An 18,647-nucleotide genomic window follows, 5' to 3' on the forward strand; every position below is an offset into this window, starting at 1 on the left:
CTTTATACTCAACGTCACTGAAAAATCTTCATAGGCAGAGTAAAAATCACACGTGCTACACTTTCTGTTGGGACTTGTTCTTAAATGTTGTGCACTTCACAAGATGGAACAACAGATTTTCGGGGCCAACAATTGTGCTTTAATTGTCTACAATCATGCCGAAAAGTCTGACCTCAGTTTAAGGCAAAACACAAAAGCAATCTGGCAGAGAGGTGACTTTTTGGGTGTGATTATCGCAAAAGCTCATATACTGATAATGGTAAAGCTGTGATTCATTCTGCAGCCCTAGTTGAAATCTGTGAGAGCTTATGTGTCGAATATGAAAGTAAGAAAATGCATTAAGGAGCATTGAATCTTTTGAATTAATTACCCTTAATTTAAGGAGAATTTCTGACAAGGAATGCTTGTCGATAGGTAATAATGAAGGGCTAATATCCAGTTGTTAAACCTGTATTCCGCTCACGATGTGTGACACAAGTTGCTGTGTTTTCATAGATCCCCTGTGGTTTGCTGCAGCTGGGTTGCATGAAAGTATTTTCTTATGCCAGCTTAGTTAACTTCTAAGAAAAGCTTTATGGAGTCTAAGCTGGTCGTATGAAATGTGCCTTATAAATAAACTCAATGTGGCTTCACTCGTGAGTGTCTGTGACTTGTTTTGATTTTGTAAAATGGGTGCAACCAGCGAGACAGAGAGGGGATGACAGGATGTATCATGTTTGTTGCTGTAGAAGCTGGCATGGGCGTTACAGAGGAACAGAGGGGTAAACAATGACATAAAAAAGAGGAACAGAGAGATACTGGTGATGAAATGGAAAAAAATATTAAAGGGAGAAATATTCAAGATTAAAGAAAGACAGAAGGAGCAGAAAGAGTGTTGGAGTAAATGTTGGGGGAGGAGCTAGATAGATAGATACAAGGGATGACAAATCTGCAAAATGAAAAGTAGAAGGAGTGAGAAGAAAAACAAGACAGCAAGCAGCGAGCAGGCGTGGAGTCGGTCCCTTGGTAAACACGGCCGGCTGCCTGACAGGGTGACCTCTTCCCACAGCAGCCACTCACAACACTTGTTGCCTTATTAGGGTTGTCTACAGGGAGCAGAGGCAGGATAGAGGAGGTGGGGGGAGTTTGTGTGTGTGTGTAAGGGTGAGGAGAGCATCAGACAGATGAAGTGAATAAGCATGCAAGTAAGTGAGACCGAGACAGTTCAAAAGTGTGCAACTAGTAAAAAATGTGGCTGTTTATTGTCAGGTTATTTATCCTGTACGGATCACTTTTCTCTCACCAGTCACTGTGACAACGCAGTTATTGGAATACACTTCAAAGTTTGACAAATGAGGATAATACACAAAGTATATCAGCTGGGGTACAGACCTGTTTATTCTGCTTCAAACTACACACTTAAAAGTATATTCATCTAATATGCACAGCCTTTATATTGGTTGTAAATATCAGCAGAATTGTTCACACCTGCCAATACCAGAAATGGACTTTTTGTGCTCTCATTTGCTGATAAGATAATGAAAGACAATGAAGGTATCTAAGGAAAGAAGCTCAAGATGTAGGTTTACTTTTCATGCATGTTTTTATGTGATGGATGCCAAGAAAAACTATGGATTGATTTATCATTTCCAGGGTGATGCACGCTGATGTAGTGGTGGATATTGCAAAGTGACTTCCATTATGATATGAAACATAGATACTTGATACATAAACCATGTTAAGTATAATGTAATCCAGAAATTCTGCAATGATCATAAATTACAGGACTAAACAATATAAAATGCCCCGAGAAGTTAAAATGCAGGATTAGTGTATTTATTTACAGCAGTATTACACCAGATTCCCCTCTTATCCTGCTTTATCTCTGGTCTTCTATTTCACTGCTGTCCAACATTATCCTGCTGTCGTTGTCTTCTTTTATCCTGTACTAACTTCTTCTTTAGTCAAATTAACTTTTATTCCAGTAAAAGTAATTTAATCCTGAGTTAAAATGATGTTATAATGCAGTATTGATTGTTATTATACATTATACTATTATATTATTAAACATCCCTAAAATGAGGTTATACCTCCAACAGCTCAAAGCTTATCCATGTGCATTAGAATCATTATTATTAACAGACAATATCAAAAGGGGTGAGAGAAAAAATCGATACAACATAGTATCGCGATATTTTGCTTGGCAATATATTGTACCGTATCTTCAGCCAAGTATTGATTTGGCAGTGAGGTCAGCAGAGGTGATGGTCATACAGCAGAAAGTTAGTGCAACCAATATGGCGGCACCAGGGAAAGGACATTAGGAATGCAGGGAGAGCACAAATGAGGAAGGATTGAATTCTGTTGGGGTTTGCAAGGAGTTCTGCATAAAAATAGAATTCTGTTAACCTTGCAAAGCAGATGGATACGCCCGATTCCTTGTTTCTCACTGGCGAATCCATCTTGCAAAGCTCCCATCTGAACTATTTGGGCCCAGTTAGAAAGTGACAGGACCAATTAGCTACGAGGGGCAGTACTTTCAGGCGCAGCAGAGTCGTGATGTAAACAAGCAGCAGCTAGAGCTGGTGCAGTTATGGAGGAAGAGATTAACCTGGATGCTGCTAAAGCAGCAGTTTTATCAGAACTTGACAACATTTCTTTGTTAAAAGAAGAACAAAGAACAGCAGTGAGTTGTTTTCTTTTCAAAAATGACAAAAGTCGAGTACTTACATGTCTATAGTCGCCATGTTTCGCGTTATTCCTCACTAGCTGCGCACATGCAGCTCGATAGCGGCTACGTCATGTGTTTTGTTGCTCTTATTGGCCCATAGAGATGTGACAGACAGAACATTCATCCAATCACTCTCCAAGTTATTTCAAGCCTCTGCCTTTTCTCAAACATTTCCTATTGAAGCTTTACCAGATGGATGTGTGAAACACATCCATCTGGCGGGTCAGGTTAGAATTCTGTGGTAATATGATAAAAATGAAGGCAAGACTAATGCTAAGCAGCTAAACATTTGAAAAAATTCTACAGATAGCAATATATCGCAACATATGGTATCACAATACTCTGTGCATTGTAAAATGTTTAAAATCGTAATAATATCAAATTGTGGCATAAGTGTCATGATAATATCATATTGTGGGGCCACTAATGATTCCCACCCCTGATAATCAATGACTTTGACTTGACAGGTTTATCTTTACATTTGCACAAACACAAATATTCATGAATTGACAACTAGACACTTTGTTTTTGATTATTATTTAAGGCTGCTGATGCCAACATGAGGCAGTAGAACCAATATCTTACTTTTCGTACCATTAATAATTTCTTAATTGCAACAGTACATCTAAAACTACATTTTGTTTCCATGCAAATGTGTGTGAAGTCAGTTATAAACATGCAATTATAACATTTGTTTTAAGCCCAGATTTTTATATTTAGCATTATGCAGGTAAATATCCAATGATCTTGATTACTGTTTCTGCACCTGTGAAGCACAATACAAACCCTAGGCATCCAGTGTTTGGTATTTTTTTTGTTTTTAATTACTGAAAATTGCGGCTGAAGTCATGACGTCGCTGCTTAACTTGCACACATGTAAAGGCAACATTTCTACACCAAAGCTTTGCAGTTTATCTGCAACCGCCTTTTTGCTTGATACAACTGAAAATGTGTAATTGTCTTTAGATTTTTGATACCATCAATCGTCAAAATAACAGCAATTGTATTGTTTTAAAACACATAATATCATACTAAAAATGTTGACAACCTTATTAAACGTGTCTATAATTCTTGGCAGAAGACCCTTGTTTCACCCCTGTGCACATTTGCACCTTTTGTTAATTTATATGACATGCTGTGTCATTTACAGAAAATTGCCTTTGTCCTCCAGGTTATCACCATAATATACATTTATTTTTGTAAGTAAGACACAAAATGAAGGGTTGGATGGAGGGGTTCATTGTGCAAATTTTTAAAGAACAAGACACATTACAAAAAGACACTTCTTTTCTGTCTTTTTCCTCTCAGCAGGTGGTTGCTTGTTTATCTCACTGCAAAAGTCAAAGAGACAATGATGTACTGATTGATCATGTGACTTTTTTATCAGCAGACTCTGTTACCTCCGATGCCTCCTCGTCTGACTCCAATAATCACACTACCTCATGTGATGACTGAGACAAGTGGGATTTATCCTCTATTGGATAACACCCGTCTGCACCCACTCTGTGTGATTGTGTCTGTACCTCTGGATCTGAGCCAGCCTGTGACAGAGTGTGAATTATCTAAGTGTTTAAAGAGGAGGAAGTACAAGGAAGACAGTGAGACATAAAATGTTTAGTAAGGCCAGAAATAAAACCATCTGAAGCTATATCTGTCATATTTAGGCCAGTCATTTTTTAAAGTTTTGTTCAATATTTTTGTCTGAAAAGCCTTGCTAACTTGTTGTAATGCAAGAAATCTGGATATCACAGGAAATTATGGGTACAATTCTACCACACAAGAGAAAACCTCCTTTGTAGGAAAAACTCCTCAAATGTCCACTTGAAGCTGGCTGCAGAAGACCCTGAAGTTTCAATAACAGCCATGTTAAAATGCACATTTTCACAGCAGTATTAATTTTACAGTCTGTCTTTAAAAACATATTAGATAACTCTTAAGGGTTGGTCATATTAAGGCTAATATGATCGTGCATGATTGAAGCCTTGGCTTATTGGAGTAACAAGTGGGCTCATTCAAGCTGTTTGTTGTAGCCAGAATCACAACTGTTGTTTTTTGGCTCCAAACACTGCTTCAGAAACTAGTTAGCAATATCACTGAAACTATGGGTGTGTCCAAACTACGTATTAGCATACTGCTACATACTCATATGGTGTATATTGCATACTGTACACTGCTAGCGCGATTTACCAACGATAAACATAGTAATTGGAGTACTATTTGAATTTTCAAACATATTACAATAAAGTTACTTTTATATTTCACACTGCTTGTTTGCTGGCATGTGAATTCTGCCATTAATTGGTCTAAAAGCCATACATTTTGCACAAAGTTGCATAACGTTGATTTGGATCGTACGCCATACTAGTGCTACGCAATTAACCTTTTCACTATTGCAATGTCAGGCAGTGCAATTACATAGTCATATAAAAGGCTGCGGTTATTTTTGCATAAAGTAGAACTTGAAACTTTTACAAAAATGCCTGCAGAAAGGCCCATAAGTTCACAATAGTGTCACTGCATTTTCACTTTGTAGAAGTACTTTATTTTTTTGAAAGAAGGAAAAACTTTTATCTTTTGATAAATATTAGGTCGTATTGAAATTCCACACTGTAAAAACTTTCATGCCGCTTAATGTTTGTGTGTTATATGAGAAATACACACCTCAAGTACACTCATGATACCATCTATGGCAGTGATTCTCAACTGGTAGGTCAGGACCCAAAAGTGGGTCGCGAAGCCCTTTTTCAGTGGGTCACGGATGTGTTCCTGGAGATATAAAGTGCTCCAAATTGTCAATGAGACTTTGTAAAGCATGTATGTTTTGTCCTGTTTCATTATTTTGTAAACCTTTTGGACTTTCTTAGGCCCACGCTCTACTATTTTTATTGAATATATCTGATTGACTAAAAAACCTCCAAAATTTGGGTCGCAATTCTCCTTGAGGAGTTGATCGTGGGTCCCATGAATCAACCAGTTGAGAACCACTGATCTATGGAATTATATCATAATCCCTATTGCAAATTTCAGTATTGTCCAGTATAATTGCTATTGAAAATCATTACCAAATTGTGCAGCACTTCTAGATACAAAACTTGATGACAATTTAGTATGAATATTATGAAAGTTTGTAATTTTGGACACAGCCTATACCCAAGTTGGGCATAGTCTATGCAAAACGCATTACATTCAACCCCCTAATGAAGCCCACCTTACTGGCTTATCTGCCATCTAGACAAAGCTCACCATAATAGCCATTTGCTCTTTGTTATTCTGGATTTAATGATCTAGTGGACTCTAGTCCTGCCTTTACTGGGTAGGAAAAAAATTTCATAGCATTGGATAACAGTGCTGATATTCATGGAAGTGTGGATGTAGTTTTGTGAAGTTTGATGAGTTCCTGATGTGCGTGTTCGTGTTCACAACACCGTCTGACTTCCTGTAGCCTTGGTCTGGACCCTATACCACCCCCTGCAGCCCTGCTGGCACCTTCCTCCAATCCTGTCCCAGCGTTTTTATCATCAAGGCTAATTTCTGCCTGTAATCTGATTAGGGCTCTGAGCTGCTTTAGCACCCTGCTGTGCTGTCTCTCTCCCTCAGCTCCCTTTGCGTGCACACACACACACACACACAGTGACATGCACATCGACACACACATATACTGTATGACAGCTAGTGTTTGCAGGCTGGAGCTTGCTGTGTAGCTGTGGCAGTCACTCTGCTGTGGCGTTGTGTTTGTGTCTGTGGGGTTGTGCCACCACCTTCATCCTTTCCTGTCTGTCTGCTGTTTGCTGGTAGCAGCCCTTGCCTCCACCGCTGCCTTTTCACCACCATCATCATCATCGGCTGTGACCAGAGGAGAGTCTAGCAGCGGGGCATCCTTCTGTTGTTCTTCCCAAACATGTTTCGAAACCCATGGATCTCTAGTTTCCATGTGAACCATGTGCAGCCCTGTGGCCAAGGTAAGGCCTGGAAGAGGGATGGTTTTGCTTTGGCTGTAGGAGGAATTACAACCCACTGAGCACCCTTAACTCTAGGGACTGTTTGGTTGACTTCACTTGTGCAATTTAGGTCCTTTATGAGATAAATGACAGAATTTGGTGGCTGTCAGTGCTGCAGTAAGAAGGTTATTCTGCCTGGAGAATGTTGCACTTAAAGTTCATGGTGGACTTTTTACTTTGCTTTTGTTTACTTAGTTGGATTGATTGTAAGAAGGATTCATGACATAAGATTGTAAGCATTACTGGAAGTATGCAAGGATTTGGAGATTGAGTGAAGAGTTTAAGCAGATTTAAACATTTAATTACGATTATGAGCATGAGTGTCAGTGGCTGAGGAGTAAAAGATGTTAACACACTGTTTGATGCTGCATATTCAACAGGTGTGCAGTTATGCATGTCCCTGTTTCCTCCACTTTGATGTTGTACCTCTGTCATCTCCTGTTGGGATGAAGAAGAGCTGCAGCCCTTCAAAACAGATTGTGTGCAAGTGAAGGCTAGAGTCTATTTTGCACCTCTGAATATTTATAGAAAATCCCTTTCCTCACCACGCTCACTTTGGGTCCGTCAGCAGGCTAAGCTGCTCTCTGGCACTGCCAGCCTTCAGCCTTGTATACTGCTTGTTTTGTTTACAACCTGCAGGCGTTTCCAAGGATAGCCAAACCGACTCCTGCGCAAGGGGGTTTCCAGAAAGAAAAATAGAATGATAGAATAAGTGTTCACATAAAGGGTCCCACAGTCTTCAGTAACATGGCCTTGTGGATTTAGTTTATGAATATAGAGAGTCAAAGTTGCTGCTATCTAGGATCAACCCTTTACATCAGAGGGAACTCAAACCAGAGAAATACATGGCATAGTAGTTAAAATAATGATGTCCAACACAGATTTATAGTCCCACATATGCCTGACTTGTTTCATGCATCCCATAAAAACCTCCCATTTGAATCCTTTAGTTTCCCAGTTTCCCTTCACAAAGCACTGTGAAGCCCTTGAACTTAATTAGGAGAGTATTACCAGTGTCTTTCTACCGCCACACCTTTCACTTCCTCACTGTCTGTCCTGCCAAAAGTTCTTGCTTTATTGCCACACAGTCTTCAGACGCCAAAATAAGAAGGAGGTGTTCTGAAGGCGTCTGGAGCGGTAACAAGATCTGTCTCCTATACTGGGATACAACTTTACAACAGGCTGCTGCTGCTGCTGCTGCTGCTGCTGCTGTGACGTGAGCGTGAGAGGGTCAGTTATCAGCTGGGAACTGGACGTGAACTTTCTGAGCAATCTTTTTCTGAAAAGTGACTCATGCTAAGACTGGAAGTCTCCTTCCAGAACCTTCAGGAACTTTGTTGATATTTACTTTGACATAGGAAAAGTGACCCTTCTAGTTTATATTTTAGACTGGAAGTCAGTCTAAAAACAACCAGTGTTGGTAATGTTTCTTTTAAAGTATCTTTACAAGATTACTGCCAGTAAAAAATATTTTGTGATGTTACTATGTTACATTGAGAAGAGTAATGCATTAGAGTGCAGTGATGTTGTCCGGATGGCTCATAGCAGACCGTGTGCATAAAACAACCAAACACATACAGTTAGTTTCTATAGACTTAATTTCTGGATATTAACATTTTAATTGTACAACTGTAATTTAATGGTTTTGGAATTTCAGTCTGTACTTACCTTGGGCCCAAAATGTGATTTTTATTTTGTTTTAATGATATAAACTGGGATAAACTAGAACTTAAGAACCCCTTTCTAGCTATGGCTATTTGCATCTTGTTTGTCATGAATACACACTAGATCAAGCATTATTGTAACGCAATGCAACAATTAATCTGAGGCTTAATGATAGTGAGTTGGAGCCTTAACTAGCTTCATCAAAAAGGTGTGAGAGTGTGTAAAATTAAGGCATGCTAAGAGAGTAAACATTGTTTGTCCAAAAAATATAAGGCTGCTCAATCAAGCTAATTGCAATTGTATTTGTGATGTCAGGCTGTGTAGTTGCATAAAAAGCTGTAATTATTTTGTATTTAGTAGTACTTGAAATGTCTGCAGAAAAGCCATTAAGTAAACGATAGTGCCGCTATTGCACTTTGTAGGAGTAACTGGAAAATATCAAGTTACTTTGAAAGCAGCACAAAAAAATCAGGTTATGTACTTTTGTACATCTTCATATCTGAATGCTCTAAATAGAGAAATACACACTTAAAAACTGTCATTATTCTCTGCATTTTCGTTGATAACCAAGCAAGTAGACTCATGATACCTTTAATGCATCATAATCACAATTACAAATCCCAACATTGTCCACTGTAATAGCAATCAGACATTATTACCAAACAGTGCAGCACTAATTGACGCTGCGTCCTTGCACAGAATGATTGCCCATAGTCTGTAACTCTGCTGCTTAATAACAGAAACTGATGTAATGACAGTCGCTGCTATTTATTGTGCTAAAAATCCTTCAGTGAACTGGGAAGAGGCAGTATTATGCTGGGGACACATTACACAACTTTCACAGTCTTCACAGATTTTGAAAAGACTAGAAGTTCACACTAACTTGACTGGTTTCAGACTGAAAAACTGGGGATCACACACTTGAAAACTGTGCCTGATGAGGAATCAGAGACTACTTCATTTGTCAAACCAACTAAAACCAACCGAACACATCAAACTCTCGCGAGGGCGACAATTTAAAGACATCAATCTCTCCTCCATTTCTGTTGTCAAAGTTTGCTTTGTCACTACTCTCCCTCTATCACTGTTCACCATTGTTGTTATTGCTACTTCCTGTTGTCTTCTGATGCTATTTCCTGTTTCCAACCCTCTTTTTTTCATTGGCTGTCGGCAACACATGTTTGCAGTTGGGTGGGTAATCAGTTCACACTTCCTGATTCTGTCCAGATTCAGTTAATAAAACCCAAACATGTTTAATTGACTGCAACTGAGGTCGGGTCGGGTCTGTTCCCCTCACAAATTACAGATTTGTGTCTTCACCCCTCACACACTAGCCATGCTAGTGCAACTAGTGCAGACTGGTGCATTCTTTGCCCAATTGGAAATCGTGGGTAAAATCTAGCAAAATCTCTTGTAGTGTGTCCTTAGCTTTAGACAATTTCAATGCAGCATTACAACATGGGCTCCTGAACTTATGTTTCATAATTTTCCAAGATTCAGCATAATGGGGGCATTTCAACAAAGTAAATGCGTTTCTATCTGACCTAACTAGTTGAATTAGCCAACTATGAAATTGTACTGACTGTAAAACTGCTGTGTAATGTTACTTATTATATCAAAAAAGTAATCTGAGTACTGTAACGAATAACTTTAACACATAACCCCCAGCACTGACAACAAAAAGACAGTACTTGACCGAAGTCTTTAGATAAACGATTGAGTTGAAAAACGGGGATCGGTAAAAACGATGGTAAAATTTTTCTACTGACCTCATTACAGTAGATTTGCATTAATGACATTTATTGCAGACTGTAAGGATATATATAAAAACGAATCACAACAAAGAACAATGACTTTTATTAAAAGGTTTCAAAAGGCCAGACTGTTGAGAGGTTGCCAGTTTCCACCATGTAATCAATCAATCAATCTATCTATCAATCAATCAATGAGTTAACCTTCATTTAGACATGTAAGATCATTAAGAGGGGCAACCCTTGTTTACAATGATGGGGGTCAAATTATGAGGCAGTTTAAAGATAGACAACAAAGTATTTTGAAAAACTGAGGAAAATCCATTGAAGCGCACTAGAGTGAGAACAGTCACCAGTGAAATGTCGATATAAATCAGAGTCTGAGATGAAGCTTGAAATAACCTGAAGTAGGGGTTTTCAAAGTGTGGGAGAGTGAGACTCCCCCAAGAGAAAATAATTTAATCAAGAGACCTCCATCCTCATTAAAACTATGATTTAAACAACTATATTTTCAAACATTTGTGTTTCATCTTTAAGCATTTCTATTGTAACGTTTTCATATTTTTGGTGTTTTGATTTAAACATCCATCTTTTCCAGGCTATCAGTTATTTGCTTTCAGTGATGAACTTAATGCCAATACAACCTAATTATTCAGATCTGCGCTCTAGTTTAGTAGGAACTATGAGTTTGCATCTATGCAGTTAATGCAGGATTGCATAACAGCAGATCATCCTCCACCTTCAGCCTTGCCTGGAACTCGCTTTTGATCATTGTCTGTGCCACAAACCTAAGCCTGCAGTGTCTGTCTTAGTGTCATGCTGCTAAATGTCTGTTACCTTCAATGACTGAAATTCCTTTCACTTCTTACCAAAAAATTTCCCTGGTTTGGTCTTTAGACTTTGTGCTTAGTGCTTTTGTCTCAATATGACCACAGGATCTACACAGCCTCAAGCTGTCATTAGCTTGTACATCTCTGCAAACTAAACACTGTGGCCATTGAGCATCATCAGGACCTATGCAGGAAAATCCTGACTTTAATAACTGATGCTAGTATGGTCTCCACATTAACTATCAATTTGTCCAGTTTGTCCCATGCACAGCAGAAGTTCAGCCCATCAGCGAATAATGTCAGTGAGTTAAAAGTTAAAAGTTGTGTCGGTATATAGAACAGCTCATTTCTGAATCAGAGATTTTTTTTTTTCACTGGGCAGAAGCAGTGACGTGTTAGAAACTCAGATTAGTTTTCATGGTCAAAAATGAGAGAAAAGACTTGCTTAGAGGGAGTTTGACATCAAAAGAGATAAGGACAAAACATGAGTATCGACCCTCATTTTCACAATTTGTGCATCTATGGTAAAAAGGATAATTTTAAATCAGAAGCAGGAAAACAAAAACTGAGCTGTGTAGTGCTGCTTTGTAATGTTGCGTTACATGTAGATATCAGAGCCACAGCAGGCTGAATCACTGACAGCAAGTCAGTGAAATAAGATTAAAGAGGCCCAGTTTGGGTAACACATCTCTGAGTTTAAAGGCTAATTAAATTCCCAAACACAGCACAGCAGTTTATAATGCTATTAGACAGGATTTTACAAGTCTCAGCAACAGTCATTTTATCCTCCATCTTGGCAATTTGCAAAGTAAACAGCAATTTTGCGTTTCATGTTCATGCCAACTTGGTGGTGTTTGGGGTGGTATTGCATTGTGTTTCTGTAAAAACAGGTTAATTAGGTGCATTTGTCGTGGGCTTCCACATTGGGATTATGTTATTCTTGCAGACAGGTGACACAGATCTAAGACTTCTGTTTTTAACCCCTTGTTAACACAGACTCTACATTTATGTGAGCAGCTACAATATGACAACGTGTGTCGTTAATCTGTGGTTTAAGGATAAAAATGTTTTATTCTCAGATGTTGAGGCAAGCCTTCAAATATGCCTGAAATGGAAAATTAATTTTGAAAAAAAAACAGTGTGTTTTAATATTTCTATTGTCTGAAAAGGCATACTATCTAAAAGTGGTAAATATCTTTGATATATAGGGTTGTCAAAGTTTTCAGTGATCTGTTACTTTTAATCACAAGTTAAAAACAAAGCAACATTTGTAGTTTTCATGATCAATGGTGTCACAAAAACCTGCAGTCCTTCAGTCTTATTTTAACAGAAAGTTGACACTAGAGAAAGAGACAAAGGTACCGTCTCAATTTAACATAAACATTAGCCAACATAAATGTGTAACTTTGACAGTGTACGGGATTTGTCTTCATGTTTTGAAAATTAACAAGAAAATATTCGATATTGGTTACCCAGGACTTATATTTTGTTGCTGTCAACAAAACAGGCATCCATGTATTTGACTATTACTAGAATCCAGCAAAGATTGAAAATCTGATCGTTCAGAATGTTGTTTTCTATTAATATTGATACCCTTATTGATACTCCTTATTGATCTCTGTCTATTGATGCCACTGTAGACTCTTTTCTGTTGTTTGTGGAAAGTCAAAACAACTCTTTTTGTTAAGCAGAACTGTAAGCTGAGTAAATTTGTGCTAAAAAGTTAAAAAGGTCATGATTCCATCCATCATGGCAGCGGCGCAGTGGTTAGCGCTGTTCCCTTACAGCAAGAAGGTTGCTGGTTCGCTTCCCGAACAGGACTTTCTGTGCGGAGTTTGCATGTTCTCCCCATGCACGTGTGGGTTCTCTCTGGGTACTCCGGCTTCCTCCCACCACCAAAAACATGCTCATTAGGTTAATTGATCACTCTAAATTGGCCGTAGGTGTGAACGTGAGCGTGTCTGGTTGTCTGTCTCTATATGTCAGCCCTGCAATTGACTGGCGACCAGTCCAGGGTGTACCCCGCCTCCCGCCCAATGACAGCTGGGATAGGCTCCAGCCCACCCCCGACTGGAATGGAAAATGGATGGATGGATGGACTTGCTACAAAGTCTGGGAACACTTCACTGCTGATCTGAGCAGATGAAGAGTATAACTTTCCTGCAGCCGCTAAAGCCAGAATGATGAGGTTGCATTCTACCGCAGCATGCAGACTAGTGTTCCCCTTGCCAAGAACTGTTCTGTGTTTTTGTATCAGTTATAAAAATGACTTTATGCCACAGAACCTATGAAATCCATGAGTTTATAACATAAAGTGTTTGTGATTTATGGGGTTTTAAAAATGAACCTTGCAGAAACTGATTTTGCTCCATAGTTTGTTAAATCAAGACTAATTCTTGTGCCTCTTTCTTCAAATCTTAGGATTTGAATCAGAAGCTCCTACCAAACTCTGCAGCTCTGTCTCTCTACCTACAGAAACTTTAAGGTGAGTTTGTTTTGCACAGACATACATGAATCAAACAGAGCAGAAAAACAATTATTTATTCCTTTATTATTTGATTGTTAGATATTTCTCACATAGATCACCAGTTTTAGTTTTTATGTTGCTTGAGCACAAAAAGTAGAGCTACAGCATTCCATATAACAAAGCATTTACATCCTTCTCTTGTTTGTCATGACAGTGTGGCTATTAAAGGCCATAGGTACTGAAGTAGTACAGCAGCACAGTAGAGTGCTTTAGTTTAGCATGCAGTGTAAGCATTAAAGGAGATGGCTGTTACAGCTTATCTTAAGACATGTTTTGTTCACATGACATTATGGTCATAATACCTCCCACAGGAGCACAAAGACCCCTTTGCAGTGGTTTACTGTGCCACTCTGGTTGTGTAGTATTAGACTTTTGCATTGTAAGTAAATGACCTTCACACCTGCAAAACCAAGAAATCCTGTTACACAATGCAATTTTGTACATTTTTCTACGTCAGCTGTTTCAAACAGGAAACAGAATGCATGCAAATATGTAATATAAAGGACAAAAATATGAGCATTTCAAACAATGCATAGAAAGAGTCTTACTGTGCTCAATGCTGTCGAAATCCAACTTTTTAGAACTTTGTTACTTAAACTCTTGAAGTTTTAAATGACTTGCTACATTAATCAGCTCTGGATATTTGCCTGTAAAAACCAACAGCTCAGTTCAGTCTTGTATTAAACCATAAGGGTTATCTTGTTTAGAAGTTTCAAACTCTTTTCTAAAGTATTTCCAAACAGCTTTTTAAATTCAAAAAGTTGATTTATAAGGAAATAAGAATTGAAAAAAATGTATAATCCGAGAAATCATCAGCTGTGTTTAAACTACAAATCTGTTTAGGGTGTAGAGTTTTTTTTTAAAGCTTTTGAAAAGAAAAGACAGGCTTGTTTATTTACCCTTTTGCTCTCTGCTGACTGTTACATAAGGCATTAGAGGAAGAGCTTGATTGTCTCTTTCCACTTGGAGGAGAATCAGGACTTAATGACACAGTTCTTAAGCAGGATCCCGCTGGCGGTGACACCAGCTGAGCCTCACCTTTACCTGCCATCACCTTCTTAAGACGGGGTGTTTGAGACGGAGCTGTTGGCTTAGCAGTCAATGTTCGCTTTATCTGAATGAGTCAAGGAACAATACATTGAAAAAGCACATGGTCCTGTTATAAATGCATTTTGTAGCAGGAATTTTGATAAGCAGCTTCAACTAAATATTTACCTTTCTATCTTTAAACAAAGGGATTTTCATATGTTCAGTTTAGTTTGTGACTTCTTTTCCTCTTCAGTTTTCAGAGCGACTTTTCTGTGGGTGACAAGACCGCCTTGGTCAAGAGTGTTTCAGCCACAGATGCCAAATATCTGGCAGCTCTTCCAAAGGGTGTGCATGCATTTCAAAAACCATTTTTTTGCATTTTTTCACACATTTTAACCTTCTAAATGTGCATTCTCCATTTTGACTTTCAGTTTCAGAGTTAAAGAAATACTTTGAGGCGCCTGTCACACAAGATCTGGGAATGAACAGGTAACATCATGGCTCATCACGCTGTATTCAACCTGAACAGTCTAGATGTTAATGGAGACATTAACTCATGATGATCAGCTGCTCACTCTGCCCTCCATCTTTTGTTTCTGACAGGAAGGAGAGGATAGCCCGGCGGCTGGAGGGGATTGAAAGCGATGCTCCGCCTGCACTGGTGCCTGGTGGTTTGGTAGCCAACAGGATGCTAGAGGAGGATCCTCCACGATACACCCGCGCCTCAGATAACTGTGAGCCATGTGTGATGGGTAAGCATGGCACGTTGCACTGCGAGAATTATGTTTGTGATGCTGCCTAGAGTGACCTTCCATTTAAACTGTTGAAATCTGTGGTCATACTAGGCAGCTGGGAAAAAGTTTTGATAAAAGAGACACTGCGAGGAGTATATTTTGCATGTTGTTGCATTTTGCAAGAAGTTTGTGATGTGTTTCATTGGAATCACTTCATATTTGTGTAATGTATGATTAAAGGCAGAAATCCTTTACATCATTTTGAAATGCTGCAAGTTTATTGTGTCAGGGCTTGTGTCCACTAACTTCATTTCGTGTTGGCAGTGCCCCAGATGTCATTGTCAGGGTGCTTCTCACTGGTGCTTACTGGCCTGATCCCATTCTCCATCCTAAAGCTTAAGCACTGAACTTAATGGGCTATAATGGTGTCAGGAGTGCAGTGTGTTAGTTTGTGCATCCACAAAGGCTTGAGACTGTATAAAAAATATTAGAATGGGTCACACAATCATGGCATTACATATAGCCTGGAAAAAGGATGCGACATTAAATAATGAAAAAAAAGCTCACTTCATGAATGTATTTGTATTTTTTCCATCACAGGATTTATCTGTTTCATCATACTATCAAAAGTAAAGAACTATGAAAAATGTGCTTTGTTAAATATAACTCCAAAAAACTCAAAGAAATCTTGAAAGGTGCTATAGATAGCAACAAAAGTAATATATTTGCATTTGAACTTTATTTTACATCTTTTTGTTCAAAATTTATTGGATACTGTGTCAGTGTAGCCTGTCTTTTTACATTTAGTGGGATGGTGGACAGTGATATCCTTCACAAATTTGGAATAAATTCTGAGCAAGTCCACTAGAAAGTCTGGAGATAGGCAGACTTGAAGAAAGTTATTAATTTGCCATTGACAAGCCCACACCACAGTACACTACTGATATCACAGTGGGACAGCACCAAGCACTCAGACACTCAAAGTCTGTGATTCCATGAGTGTGGAGTTTGGAATTGGTCAGGTTTCTAAAGTGGAAGTCGCAGAGCTTTTGCTTCCTTTTGTAGTGACTTTCTGTGTAATGGCTCACAGAGGTCACAGTTCAGATCATTCCTAGGTTGTGGGGTTACTGATCAGTACGGGTCCAGTTTATCTGGTAAAAAGCAACAAGAAGTCCAGAATTAATATTTATTTGGGTTTCCTTCATGCATTACTCTTAACTGACAGTAGTGAGGCTTAGAGTTTTTTTTTCCATCAGGTGTTATTAAGAGCTGCCTGTGACAGTTACTGCAGCCTGTGAATAAACATGTGACAAAAAAAGACAGAACAAAAAAAGCAAAATTAAAAGCAGTATAGAAATGAATAGCCTCATCTCCTCATTCAGAATGGTAAAACAAATACAATGTTAAAAAGCACATTAAAATGGGAAGAGCTTAAAACAATGCATCCTATTTATCATCATTTATGAAGTGTGTGTTGACACTGTCACTTAGTTGTTGGTAAGTGGCTAAACTACAAGAGTGATCCTGACCGCTCATCGTAGGCTGACATCACCACTGTCTCCATGACTGTGTGTGCAAGTTCACACATTCTTGGGGGGGGGGGGATGGGTGCATGAGATAAATCATGAAAAAAAAAAAAAATTTCTCCTGTGCAGTTGTAGTTAAAGTCAAGTACTGGAAGATCTCTTCGTCTTGATCGTGATTGGTCAGTAAGGAAGAGATGACATTTATATCATTTGTTCCAAACTTTGAACTTTTTTAATACTCAGAAAGCTGATGTCCAGGGCATTTTGGTGCTTGTGATGCTGTGGGATGAAAATTGTTTTGTATTGAAAGTAGCCACTGCCAGCTAAACATTGCTGCTATTGGATAAAGGCTGTTATTTGATACAGGCCCTGAGTGCTAAAAACTGATGCATTGTCCACATAACACATCACTTAAGTTAATTAGGTTGAACATTGCTGTAGCTGATAAAAGCCATCCATGCTTCTTAACCTTTTAAAGCTCTTTGTTTTGCCCCAAGAGGTTTTTAAATATGAGCCTGATACTAACCAGAACTCCAATAAACAAACTGGCTCCTGCATGACACAGATGCAGCATTAATCGTAAAGAATTGCTATTGATAAATATTTCTTTGTTTTAACACAGTGAGGCGCTACAGTCGAGAGGAGCTGGATTCCCCCAAGAAGCAGTCAGCACATCAAGACAGATCCCCACAGAGGAAAAGTGGTATTGGCAATGCACGTGCAGAGCCAGTGTTGGTCTATGTTGACCCAGTCTCATTATCCACCACTTCTACAACCACATCTGGCCCCGCAGACTCCACAAGCCTGAGCTCTAAGGCCGAACGCATCGCACGCTACAAAGCTGAGCGCCGCCGGCAGCTGTCAGAGCGTTACGGCATCCAACTGGATCAGGAGTTGGACATAGATTACAAACCACGCTACCGTACACGGCGTGATCCAGACCCTGCTGACCAACAAACAGCTGTCAGACAAGACAAAGAAAAACAGGAAGCAGAGGGACAAGGACAGGAGCAAAGGGTGCCGTATCGATCTGGAGTTGGCAGGGTTTACATGAGGACTCACCCAGAACCTGTTCCCGTTTCCACCTCAAGTCCCGCTCACTCAGCCCAGGCCGCTCCCCCAACACAAGAAAGACCAAGGGGGTTCTCGGAGAAGGAGAGGGTCATGAACATGGAGAACTACCGACGCGGTGGGGCTCAAGAACGCCCAGCCAGAAGTAGAACCCAGGAGTATCACCCTCTGCCAGCCCAACAACAACAGCAGCAGCAGCAGCGAGTCCCCCACCATCAGGACTCAGCCCACCAGGAGACAAGCCCCGCCTCCACCAGGGATTACAGTATTGCAGCAGTGCCCAGCTCCCCGCGAACCGCCCGTAGAGCCTCCCTCCCCTCTACTCGCTATGGTATCTCACCCGGGGATTTATTCATAGAGCAGCAGGCACAGAGCATCCTCAACAGGCAGGGGTGAGTTAATAAAACACTTTTTGTTCTTTTAGTAAATACAGGAAGTATGACTTAGGATCCAGCAAAACTCCATGGCTCTTAAACTTTGGAGATTCTTCCCCAAGATACACATTTGCCAAATTTATCAAAGATGTGAGACTTTTCAGTTTCTTTCTGGTACAATAAAATCAGATTGTACTGCACATAACCTTTAGGTTTGTGGACTGTTGTATGGGACCTCATATGGGTTCTTTGCAGATGACATCATGCAGCAGCAGAGAACTCCAAATGAAGGATAGAGATGGTTTCTCAAAGAGAAATGCTACCAAAAAGACCATGTTTTGAGCTGTTTATGACTATGCCAAGCAAACAGAGGCAACATGTATGGCCCACAAAATGGTCCACTTTGGTTGAGTACAGTTTTTCCATGGTTTA

General features: G+C 39.4%; 1 protein-coding gene across 10 annotated transcripts in view; it reads left to right on the forward strand.

Moving 5' to 3' along the window:
• The window catches only part of LOC121519808 (supervillin-like), an 89,135-nt gene that overhangs the window by 8,869 nt on the left and 61,619 nt on the right, over positions 1-18,647 (forward strand). For 8 of the 10 annotated variants that reach the window (XM_041802780.1, XM_041802775.1, XM_041802781.1 and 5 more), the window contains exons 1-6: positions 6,407-6,669; positions 13,376-13,439; positions 14,764-14,855; positions 14,942-14,999; positions 15,114-15,262; positions 17,393-18,233. In XM_041802780.1, coding sequence (XP_041658714.1) covers positions 6,609-6,669; positions 13,376-13,439; positions 14,764-14,855; positions 14,942-14,999; positions 15,114-15,262; positions 17,393-18,233 — 1,265 coding nt within the window. In that variant the 5' untranslated portion in view covers positions 6,407-6,608. Of the gene's footprint in view, positions 1-6,406; positions 6,670-13,375; positions 13,440-14,763; positions 14,856-14,941; positions 15,000-15,113; positions 15,263-17,392; positions 18,234-18,647 lie in introns of those variants that run through there. The other 2 variants (XM_041802776.1, XM_041802784.1) reach the window with 2 other exon arrangements.

Source organism: Cheilinus undulatus, linkage group 13 (genome assembly GCF_018320785.1).
Source record: "Cheilinus undulatus linkage group 13, ASM1832078v1, whole genome shotgun sequence".
NCBI lineage: Eukaryota > Metazoa > Chordata > Actinopteri > Labriformes > Labridae > Cheilinus > Cheilinus undulatus.